Here is a 12,233-nt window from a genome sequence, read left to right as displayed (position 1 = left end):
ATTTTTGATATCTTTTAGTACTTATTTACTTTGTAGTTAATATTATATTGTGTTTAGATTGCTAACATTGTGTTTTTTACTCATATTGTGTGTTGGATAACCTGCTGCTGTAACGCCACAATTTCCAAGTTTGGGATCAATAAAGTAATTATATTCTATTCTATTCTATTCTATCAAATAAAAAAATAAAATACATTTAAAAATGTATCCCTTTGTCTGTTTTCTGGACTGTAATCCATCATTCCCTTTAGTACAGAATTTGATAATACACTTATTGACAGGCAGACCGGTGTGACGTCACCGCGGGGCTGGGGCCGGGGCTCGGAGAGGGGGCCGGGTCTCAGCAGTCATTCGCAGTGAAGGTCCGGGGAGAGGCGGGCGGAGACATGGAGATCCAGGCATGCCTCTGTCTCCTAACACAGTAACCCAATCACTGCGTACAGACATCAACTGAACTGCTAGTCTTCGAGCGATGAAGCAAAGTGAGTCTATTATTCTGTAAGCAGAACGAGAAGAAGAAGAAGAAGAAGAAGAAGAAGAGGAGGAGGAAGAGGAGGAGGCCGCTGACAGATCACGGTAAGCTTTTTTAGAAAGTGCAGCTAGCGAGCTAACCGGCTATGATACAGCAGATAAGACAAATATATCCCCCGGGCAAAATGTCCCACACTGTGCTGGGCTGAGCTTGTGCACCGATATGCATGCTGTAAAAAGCACATTACCGATTTATTCCCCACCTGTCACACCTGCAGATTCACGCGTTACACCTTTTGTTAATGTGTTTTTTTTTTTTTATGCGCTGCTAGCTGAGCTGAGTGACGAGAGGAAAGTTAGCTTCTGCTAGCTAACATAAACAGTAGACAGCCGTGTTTTTGGGGGGGTTGTATTCAAAGAAACTGCCTTAAAATAAACAGTGAGTGTTTAAGTGATAGTAGTTAACGCTGCTGTTATTGTTGTAGATGTTAAATATCAGCCTGTCTGCTGTTCTGTCAGTGATTTGTGAAGCTAGCCGGAGGTGATTATCATCACAGGGTAATCTGACACAACAAACATGGCAGGTGCTTTTGTTTAACATCTGACACAACAAACAAGGCTGCAAGTTTGTCTTATTAATGTGTTTTAATAAATAAATAAAGCAGAATTTAAGTTGACATTTAGTTCAATATTAAGATAGCTTGGTGCTAACTGATTCTGCTGCGTTCAGGGTCTCCTTTAAATGCTCGGAAATCCTGAGTTGACTAGTCGTTTCTTTTTTGTCTTCGGTTTGTTCGCGAGTTTAAAGGGAACATATTGTGAAAAATCCACTTTTGAACATAATCTGGGTATATCTGGGTAGTGTCTACTGACCCACAAAATGTGAAATAAACCCATCCAGTCCTTTGTTTGTGGTCTGCGTAAGTCTTACAACACAGAGAAAAATGCTCCGTTTCTAATTTCCCCTCCCTTCCCCGGGTATCTCCACCCAGGCTCAGGCTCATTTTTTTGGTAGGGTGGACCGCTCCAGTCCGTCACCCAGTTTTACACCCAGGTACCCAGGTAGAACTTGACGATCTCCACGTCAGTCCCACTGATGCAGACGGGGGAAGGAGATGTCTTATTCCTTCTTTAGGTCGACTACGATCTCCTTAGTCTTCCCCACATTTGCTGCCAGGTCTTTGTTTTAATGATCAACAGTATTAAAAAGTACAAAGGCTGTGGAGAGAGAGTGGGGAACGACATGCAGGAAAGGAGCCACAGTTCAGACCCGAACCCGGGCCGCCCTCTGGAAGACCACAGCCTCCATACATGGGGCGCGCCCTAACCACTAGTCCACTGGCGTCCCCGAATGCTCTATTTTTTTTTTTACCGTGGTATCGAAGTATTGTATCACAGTTTCACATTTTAATATCTATATGTGAAGAAAATCTGCAGCTTTTTTTCATCAGTTTTCTCGAACATCATGGGGGGGCTTATTGTTCTTAAATACAGGCGCAGTGTTTGGAAAAGATCTGCATTTTATCGGCCCCCATGAAAGGGAATAGATCTTAACTTTATCTTCTGAGGCCTGCAGACGTAGTGGAGGGATTAAAAACCCTTCTTAAAACTGTTCAGAGTCAGTGGTTAGGTTGAAGACGCTTCAACGTCACCTTCTTTGACCTTGTATAGAAGTGTCGAAACGCTCTGTGTGCTCTAACCAGTAATTATGTCACTGTACAGGTGTCTGTACAAGGTGCAGTTTTCCAAATACATACGCAAATTGTACGTTACTGGGTTTGACCTGTGATACGCCCACAGACTGACAGCATCTAAACCGTCATCCTTCTGTCTGCGGGGAAGATCCATCGTCTTGTCACTCAAACCTGCGATCCCCTGCATGCTTCTGCAGGTTGTCTCAGTTCATGCTTACAAAGTTGAGTAGTTCACTTGAGGAGTCTGTGCCCTGAAGGGGTTTCTTTCCTGTAGGAAGAAAAATATGCTGACACGAGTTTACGAGGGAATTCTCCATAAACGAGAGCTGTGAGGGTTATCCTACTGAAGAGTAAATGAATAGCCAAATAAAGCGTTTTGTTTTTGGTTGACTTTTAAAGCAAAAATGTCACAAAAAATATTAAAAAGGGGTTGTCATGGTGTTTTCAATATTCTGTTATTTTACCGCTCCCGATCGAGTTGGAGCCTCCCCAATCTGGAATCCAAAATATCAGACCTGTTTGATTTTTATGATTCCAGATCGTAAAAGACAGACAAGCGTCACCAAATCGGGTGTTGCGTACTTGTCAAGCTGACAAACTTGGCAGCGAACATTAAACATGTAAACCGTCTTCTCAGCTGACCTTGTCCATTGTCCTCCATATTTGTTTTTCTTCTGAAGTCATGTTAGAACACGCAAGTTTCTGTGAGATCTCGTGTCTGTGAGATCATCAAAGCCGCTATGTTGTCTTGTGGTCCGGCTGAATCGTCTTGTGTGTGCGATCACAGGATTGTTATATTAAACATCAGTTAAAACTGTTGTTAGGTGGGGGTTGTTTCTGTTGTATAAATCCAATGAAGAAATCGTGAAACAGACTGTAGATTATAACGCCATTTAATCGGCCGAGGTCAGACAACTTTACCAAACACGCATGCTTACAAATGACCGCTGACCCAGTAACAGTGTTCACAGTGCTGCTGCAACCCCCAAATTCCTTTCTATTTGGGTACATCACTATAAAACAATAAAGATGACATTACACTGATTTATATACATAACAGATGTAGACTCTTTGTCTAGCAAACAGTTGTTTGCTCTTACACAAATAAAAATCTGCTACAATTTAGGTGTTTCACTCATATAAGGTTACAGCTTCAGACACCCAAAAGTAGGAGTGCTAACAGGTGGTAGACAGACTTGAATAGTACATTTCACAAAGTTACCAAGATTAATGAATTTCATGAAAATGTCCTCATGTCTGTGGTCTCCGTGTTTCTAAAATTGACTAAGATTTGAGGATCGTCTCGTGTGTTACCAGATTTAACATTTTGACGACCTTTTCCTCACATGTTAGGATTTGCTTCCTTTTATCCGTTTGTAAATGAGAAGTTTTGGGGTTTCAAATTGTTGCTGCGACGAAAAAAACATTGAAGACACTTTGGACTTGTGGGTAGGAAGGAATTGTGATGAGAATGCGTCACCGCGTTAACACACTGGAGCGTGATGAAGCTTGTTAAAATCCATATAGCGCCCTCTGCTGGTGAAAGAGAACTTCTAGTATAATACAGTGAAACATAAATTAAATGCTGTTTGATTGGTTTCAAAAGCATCACATATTGGTGATTGAATCTAGTATACCGATAGTTACTGGATAAGCTAATATCGGCCAAATATCGGCGGGTCGATTTATCGGTCGGGCTCTAGTTTTGAGACATTTTATGGATCGTAATATGAAAAAAATAAGATGTCTTTGCACACTAATTTTCCCTGTTGTCAATTTTCCATGATCCGTTTTTATTTACTTCATCCAAAATGAAACAGATTTAATAGATAATTCTTGAGGCTTTTGTTCTCAGGGTTTTTGTTTTTTTGGGCTCGACCGTTCTTGGGGCCGATACCGATATTGGGGAGACAAACTAATCAGATACCGATATATCGGCCAATAGCGTTCTTAGATCTATGTCCGATCTGTAGAGATAGATAAATTAGCCAATAACGATAGTCACTGGATACTAATGTTATCGGCTGGTCGATTAATCGGTCTGTCTCTAGTTTTGTTGGCCTCGTTTTAAAGTGTCGTCCTAATTTACACTCGTCAGAGACATTAGAAGCATTTATCAGTTCGATGTTAACTAATACAACAGGAAACCTCACTGCCTCGTTCATCAGCTGCTGCACTCTCCTCTGCCTGTGAAACATCTTCTAGATCAACATCTGAGAATAAAATAGATGACGCTGATGAACGGTTATTGCTGGGGAAGCCATGCTCAGGTAGATTATCCTCAAACACCTGTGTGACCTGGACTTGGATCTGAACCTTGTCTTACCCTACCCGGCATTCTCACAGCCTTTTCTGGAACAACAGAGTGTCAGTCAAAGTTTTCACAACCTTCTACTTAATGATGCACCACCTATGTGTCATGTCGAGATAAACTGAAGAAGAAGAACCAGTTAGCATCTGAGAGCCCGCTTCAGATTACAGCTGCTATCATATCTTGCTTTCCTTTGTAAGTGCTAATAGTTAAGTTTCCATCACTTATTGATTCTTTAAGGTAAAGTTTGGACTCTCTGTGACCTGATATCCACAGGTCAACAACACGTGTGTAATTTTTACAATGAGGCCGGCTGGAGTTTGTACTCAAACGTATGGCTGAACGTCAAATGAAAGTAAAAAAAAAAAAAAGGTTAACTTTTCGTCTTATAAAGTAAAATACAAACACATGAACTCAAAAATAGGAAGGTGGTTTTAAAAAATGTGTCCTTTATTCCAGTGAACGGGGATTTGGACTGTGAAAGGTGCCCCTGCTGGGGGTATCTGGTAGTGCTGTCACTTCTTCAAACAAATTTAGAACATGACAGAGTAATATTTCGAGCAATTTCGAACCCCCAGCCCTCCTACCTCTGCACGGACACATCACATTTTCATAATTTAATTTTACCATAGCAATAATGAGCCTAAAATCAGCCGAGTTATTTTTAAATATTTTTTGCCAGAAACACAAGTCTCTCACACTTGATCAGGACCGAGTGCAGCTCTCCTTTACCTGCTGACGAGATCACCTGTTCAGACAGAGCGCACAGACCTTCCTAGTACTCACAAATATTTGCGAGCCAGCTTGGAGAGTTGCGGGTTTGTGGCGACCCTGTGTCTCTCCACCAGAACAGCAGGCTTCTGTCTGCAGAGAGAAGAGTCTCCCTCAGCATCACTGTCTTCAATTACTGAGGTCAAGAGCGCATGCAATGGGTTATGCTGAGAGCGCCCTCTGCTGGATCAAAGTGCGTACTACTTCAGACAGCTTGATGCGCTGATAGACTGTAGATTTAAAATTCAAACGGCTCGTTACAGTTCGAATGTGATTATGTGAACGTTTTCCACCCAGGTTCTAATGAGTGTTTGAATGAAAAAGCACTGCACTAGTATCTGGAAGTCTGAGCCGTTCTGAGAGCTGTGACTCGACAAGGACGGAGCAAACTATGAGCCTAATTCCTCAGGAAGACTTTCTGAGGCGGAAGAGAATCCATTAGGCCAGACCAGCAGGTGAATCTGTGTCCTTCGGGACAGTAAGACTCCGTGGTCAGCGACTTCAGAGCACTGCAGAGAGATGAAAGCCGTTCTCCCCCTATCTGGCATCTGGAAGTCTCAGCCACCCCTGTGAGCTGTGACTGACACAGACGGAGCAAACTATGAGCCTAAATCATCAGGAAGACGTTCTGAGGTGGATTGTTTATCAGAAACCATTTCAATTAGGATTAGGAATTCATTATGTATGACACGGTTGTTCACTATTTGTGATGCCAAGAGAAATCAAGGAAAGCAACATGTATACTTCTATCCACAGAGTTGGTGATGGACTGTAAAAAATGTCTCTTCTGGTTCTGTTTCATGCAGAGTAAAGGATTTTCCAGGAAGGCCTTTATGAACATATCATGAGCTCATAATGACATTTTGATTTCCGTGAAGTTATTTAAATTGAAAGAAAGGCGTAAACCCTGCAAGTAGTAGAGGAAATAAAACATTTTCAGGAAGTAGAGAAACTCTTCTGTAGCTTAACATCGACTATCCTCTGCAGCAGGCAGTAAATACACTTTGATTACTTCATCTGCTTTGCTTTTTTTTTTTTTAAACTGAAAAACATTCACAATCTCAAACTGAGTTCACTGTGTCCCTTCAGGGAAAGGTTGCATATAATATTCTTGGCCCACAGATGATAATAGTAATAAGCTTTAGTCTCATGTGTGCTTTATGTCTCCAGGACTGATGGCTCCAGAGTGACATGCCATGGCTTTAATGATCCCCCCGGTGAAGCTCAAATGGCTGGAGCACCTGAACAGCTCATGGATCACGGAGGACAGCGAGTCCATAGCCACGCGGGAGGGAGTGTCCGTGCTCTACTCCAAGCTGCTGGCCAACAAAGAGGCGGTGCTGCTGCCCCAGCAGGTTCTGTGTCTGAAGGGCCCCCAGCTCCCTGACTTTGAGCGAGAATCCCTCTCCAGCGATGAGCAGGAGCACTACCTGGACGCTCTGCTCAGCAGCCAGCTGGCCCTGGCCAAGATGGTCTGCTCCGACTCTCCCTTTGCTGCGGCGCTGCGCAAACGTGTGCTGGTGCTCCAGAGAATCTTTTACGCACTGTCCAACAAATACCACGACAAAGGGAAGGTCAAGCAGCAGCAGCACTCTCCGGAGAACAACTCGGGCTCCACAGACCTGCACTCTGTCAGCGAGCGGCCGCGCTCCAGCACCGACGCCCTCATTGAGATGGGGGTCCGAACGGGTCTAAGCCTTCTGTTTGCTCTGCTGCGCCAAAGCTGGATGATGCCCCCTCCCCCTGGTCCTGGTGGAGGTCCTGGGGGCAACATTAACTTGTGTAATGATGTCATTCACACAGCCATCGATGTGGTCAGCTCCCTGCCCCCCCTCTCTCTGGCCAACGAGAGCAAGATCCCCCCGATGGGTCTGGACTGCCTGGCCCAGGTCACCACTTTCCTGAAGGGGGTGACCATGCCAAACTCTGGGGCGGATATTTTAGGGCGGCGGCTGGCCTCGGAGCTGCTGCTGGGGCTGGCCTCTCAGAGGGGATCCCTGAGGTACCTGCTGGAGTGGATTGAGATGGCTTTGGCTGCTTCTGCGGTGGTCAGCACTATGGAGGAGAACAAGGTGCTTCAGAGCCAGGAGGGGCTCATCGGATACGACTGCTTCATGAACATCCTCATGCAGATGAGACGCTCCTTGGTGAGTTCACTTACGTATTGATTTTTTCCCCTCAATAGAAAACTTAATGCAAAACAATAATCACTGCAAAGAATAGCAAAATCAATTCATCTATGTGCCTCATAGCACAGAAATATTAAACCGACTTGATGTCTTGTATGGTCAAACCATTGATTTTTGTGTGTGTGATTGTCTCAGGGCTCCTCAGCAGATCGCAGCCAGTGGAGAGAACCAACACGCACCTCTGATGGCCTCTGCTCTTTATACGAGGCAGCACTCTGTCTTTTTGAAGAGGTAAGACATTTAAACACTCATCACTGTCTGTTTGTGGCTCTTTAAAGGAGCAGTATGTAACTCTGACCCCTAGTGTTTAAAATGGATACTGCAGTCCAAATTCAAAACCTTGTAGAGAGCTGTCCCCCCCCCTTTCTCTAGAGTCGATGCTCACTCAGGTCACCATGTGGTGGACACTGAAGCTTCAGTGTTTATCCAGCTCTGCATCGGTCTGTAAACCTTTCTGTGTTCTAACCTCTCTCCATTTTTCAAAAAGCATCTCCAATATTGATCCTAGTTTGAGCTCATTTCTGCTCGTGGAGCTTATTAGAAACATGCAGAGGCTTTTTAGGTCGGGTACAATCACTTCTATCTGAACCACTTCTCTTGCCCGCTTCCATCGCTGCAACACCTGTTGGTTTGACCTGATAACTGCTCTCATATCTGGCAAACCGAGGGGCGTCCAAAACGGCCGTGTGTCGGGGTGTCTTAAAACCGCTTACCTTCTCTGGTCACTTCAACATAGCATGTTTCCTTAATGTCTGATCATATAGTAAGATCACTTTATCATTTTACTCTCTACACATCTTACTGATTGGACCTTTAATTGCTCAACTTAAGGGTTAATAGCCAGTGATTATTTACAGCCTCTCCTTTTGTATGATTTTACTTCTAAGAATTCTCAACAGGGTTAATTGGTTACAAAAAAAAATTAACACAGATGATTTTCGCAGACTGCTTTACTCGCAGTTAACCTTTTTTAATAACCGTGTCTGTTTCTTGTTTCAGGTCTGTCGGATGGCATCGGACTACTCTCGCACGTGTGTGAGTCCGGACAGCATCCAGACCGGAGAGGCCCCTGTGGTGTCAGAGACCTGTGAGGTGTATGTGTGGGGCAGTAACAGCAGCCATCAGCTGGTGGAGGGAACACAAGAGAAGATCCTGCAGCCAAAGTTAGCCGCCAGCTTCGCTGATGCACAGACGGTAAGAGAGAACAGTTCCTGTGTGTGCTGTGGAACTGTTTGTCTGCTGATTGGCAGGAAATTTCTGCTTTTAGGCAGGATGATTGACGATGCCATTTATGATACCTCGTCTGTCGTCTGTGGATGATTTTGACACAATGAGGGAGAAAAGATGTTAAAGAGTGGTGCTGCTAGCTCTGTTAGCGCTGCTAAGTATCCCAGGATGCTTTGAGCAGCGAGTTGGACGGTTGCAACACATGGGGGTGAAATTTGATTGACATGTGAGCTGCCACGCCCACACAGTCCTGAGTAATAACCCAAACTGCAAAATCAGCAAGTTTTTCTAAAAGTTATAAACTTTTGTTTTCACTCAGGTTTTTGTGGATGCTTAATATTTAAAGTCGGGGTTCAAGAGGATTAAATGATGCAGTAAAAGATTAGGATATGACTTGAAAACTACGATTGTTTGGAAATGTTTTAACGTAAACTAGAACCCGACCGATAAATCAGCCAGCCGATAATATCGGCCGTTATTAGCATATCAAATGACTATCGGTATCGGCTAATATTATCACAGATATGCGCCGATATTACTCGATTTATTCACCAGTCAAACAGCATTCAATTTGAGTTTCATTGTATTACACGAGCAGTTCTCTTTCACCAGCAGAGGGCGCTATATGGATACAACAAACATCATCACTCTCCAGAGTGTCGAGCGGTGATGAACGTACATGCTCAGTTACTTTCCAGTCGAGTGACCATCTTGTCTTCATCATAAATCTTTGATAACTGCTTTTGAGGGATCAAATGTACATCTGAATCTATATCCTTATAGATGATCTAAGAAAGATATCGGCCGATATATCGGTATCAAATTTGTTCTGTCCCAAATATCAATATCTGTATCGTCCCCAAAAATCCCATATCGGTCAACGTGTGAGAAACGTGAGACCTCTAAGATGCTGATAAAGGAGTGAAGCTTCATACTGAACAGCCATTTCTGATTCCATACCGTCCTGAGTGACGTACAGTTCTTCCTTATTTAATCCAGTTTAGCGACACGCTGTGTCCGCGCCCACATGAGTCTTCTGTTTGAGCCGTGACTCACGTTTGAATGCCTTTTGTTCTCACTGAACAACAACATAAATGAGCTCCTGCCACCCCAAACGTCTGTTTCTCAGACATCACTCGACTCCAATCTTTTATTCTGTATTCATCCTCAAAAGTGAAGAAACTGTCACAAGTCTCAGAATAATGTTGTTCTGTTTTTGGTTATTCCATCGTGAGTGTTAATGTGGAGAAGGTTTTTACCCCACAGTTTGTAAAATGAAAAGTGTCTCTGGTTCTGCTGGGAAACAGGAAGAAATGTGACATGCTGTATTTGTTAAGGCCCTGACACACCAAGGAGATGGTCGGTCCTAGTTTATGCAGTGTGTCAGGCTCCGTCGCTACCAGTCGGCTTTTTTGTTGAATCGGCATCGGTGGTCGGTGAGAGGAGTCTCTCTGATTGGCTGTCCTGAGGTTTAATTTCTCTCCAGCTCTCAACACAGGTTCAGGAAAGCTCCTTGAGCATGCCGCTGTAGTATCCATGCTTTCACCCATTAGTGCGGTTTCTCCTTATTTGTCTCCTCCTCCTCTTCTTTTCTTTTTCCACGAAAAGACCAAGGGCTGACAACGGCAGCGTCATTTTCAACTTTTTATCAGACATTATTCTCCATAAGTAGGCTACCTATAATACGAGTGGTGAGCGACAGCGGTGTGAAACACTCTCGTGTCATAACAACGGACCACCAGAACGTACGTGGTGGTTGGCCGTCGGCTGTAGTCTTTGCGGTGTGTTTAAGTGCAATTTTTTTGGCCAAGATGGCCTTCGTCTCCACTAGTTCTTTGCCGTCTGCTTGGTGTGTCAGGGCCTGTAGATGAGAAGCACAAAACAGGGACTGTATTTGTTGTGTTTCTGGTGTTGGTGGCAGCAGCAGATTCTGCAGACCGTCTCTACCTGCATTGAGATATCCACACCTGTTCCTTATTACTGACTCTTTACTCAACAAACCCCTCAGCCTTGGAGAATAATTTGTTCTCTGTTATCTACATCGATTACCTGCAGCTGTGTATGAGAGGCCGCTCATTCTTATTGGTTCATAAACAGTAAAACAATTATCACAGTGCCATATTGCCCGTCTCCAGGTTTCTTAAAGGTCCTGTCCCTCGTTTCTCTGCAGATTGAAGCAGGTCAGTACTGCACTTTCGTGATCTCCTCTGACGGATCCGTTCGGGCCTGCGGGAAGGGAAGCTACGGCCGCCTGGGGCTCGGGGACTCCAACAACCAATCGACCCTGAAGAAGCTGACCTTCGAACCCCACCGCGCCATCAAGAAGGTGTCGTCGTCCAAAGGCTCGGACGGACACACGCTGGCCTTCACGACGGAGGGTGAGGTGTTCAGCTGGGGGGACGGTGATTATGGCAAACTGGGTCACGGGAACAGCTCCACTCAGAAATACCCTAAACTTATCCAGGGGCCACTGCAGGGGAAGGTAGGGGTTCACCTCGACATCACACCTTTCATTTAGTTATGTATCACGCTCCTCATTTGGTGAACTTTTCTGAACCAAGAAATACAATCAATGCATGTTCTGCTTGTGTACCTACCGACCCTTAAAAATGTGCATGGCTGTTTTTTTTTCCCGTCAGGTGGTGGTGTGTGTGTCTGCTGGATACAGGCACAGCGCTGCAGTCAGCGAGGACGGGGAGCTGTACACATGGGGAGAAGGAGATTTTGGAAGATTAGGTAAGTTGATGATCTACGAAGATATTTTAAAGAGGACATATCATCCCCCTTCTCCACCTTTTCAAACAGTCCCCCTGTAGTCTAAATGAAACATCTGTGCTGTGCTTTGGTCAAAATATAACATGAATCAAGCACCAGAGGAAGTTTGTGACCCTGTATAAACCAGCTCTCTCAGAACGCTCCGTTTTGGTGTGCGTGTCTCTTTAAATGCAATGAACCCCCCCTGAGTTTTCCTGGTAGACATCACTCCTTTCCTAGCGTGAAAAAAAAGTGGCGGACCTGTGTAAAAGTTTTGTTCTAGGCTGGGGGTGGAGTCCATGGGTGGAAATACCAGGGGATGGGAGGTTTTTTTTTTTCCCCAGAATCCCACTGTGACATCACAAGGAGAGCACATTTGAAACAGAGCATTTTTCTCTGTGTTGTAAGACTTATGCAGACCACAAACAAAGGACTGGATGGGTTTTATGGGTTTACTCAGGTTACCTAAATAAATGTTCAAAAACACTGTACAAGTGGATTTTTCTAATATAAAGCTGCACTTTTAATTGGATTAGCCTCGGCTGATTGACAGTTACAGGGCTCTGATGTTGCCGTACAAATTTTTCAGGTTTCAGATCTAACTGGACTCTGCCTTTTTTTAGAGTTTAGCACGGAGAAACTTGAGCTTTCTGTTTGGTAAATAAGTCGCTGTGTGCTAACAGAATGACGGCTGTAAATCTTTCTTGTTTTGCTTTTACTTCCTGTTTGGTTGCTTTTATTTTTAAATGAAATTATACATTTCCTTTAGTCTGATGGTTATGACACTAACGTAAAGGTCTGCACACTGTTCAGCTA

The 12,233-nt window shown here is 44.1% G+C and overlaps 1 protein-coding gene across 5 annotated transcripts in view; it reads left to right on the top strand.

Moving 5' to 3' along the window:
• The first annotated feature begins 362 nt into the window (after positions 1 to 362).
• The window catches only part of herc1 (HECT and RLD domain containing E3 ubiquitin protein ligase family member 1), a 65,754-nt gene continuing 53,883 nt past the window's right edge, over positions 363 to 12,233 (top strand). For all 5 annotated transcript variants that reach the window (XM_061038931.1, XM_061038848.1, XM_061038762.1 and 2 more), the window contains exons 1-6: positions 363 to 576; positions 6,418 to 7,394; positions 7,572 to 7,667; positions 8,436 to 8,630; positions 10,834 to 11,145; positions 11,303 to 11,399. In XM_061038931.1, coding sequence (XP_060894914.1) covers positions 6,444 to 7,394; positions 7,572 to 7,667; positions 8,436 to 8,630; positions 10,834 to 11,145; positions 11,303 to 11,399 — 1,651 coding nt within the window. In that variant the 5' untranslated portion in view covers positions 363 to 576; positions 6,418 to 6,443. The remainder of the gene's footprint in view (positions 577 to 6,417; positions 7,395 to 7,571; positions 7,668 to 8,435; positions 8,631 to 10,833; positions 11,146 to 11,302; positions 11,400 to 12,233) is intronic.

This window comes from Labrus mixtus, chromosome 1 (genome assembly GCF_963584025.1).
Source record: "Labrus mixtus chromosome 1, fLabMix1.1, whole genome shotgun sequence".
Taxonomy (NCBI): domain Eukaryota; kingdom Metazoa; phylum Chordata; class Actinopteri; order Labriformes; family Labridae; genus Labrus; species Labrus mixtus.
The sequence above is the reverse complement of the archived record's forward strand: the minus strand, read 5'-3'. Positions and strand labels throughout refer to the sequence as shown.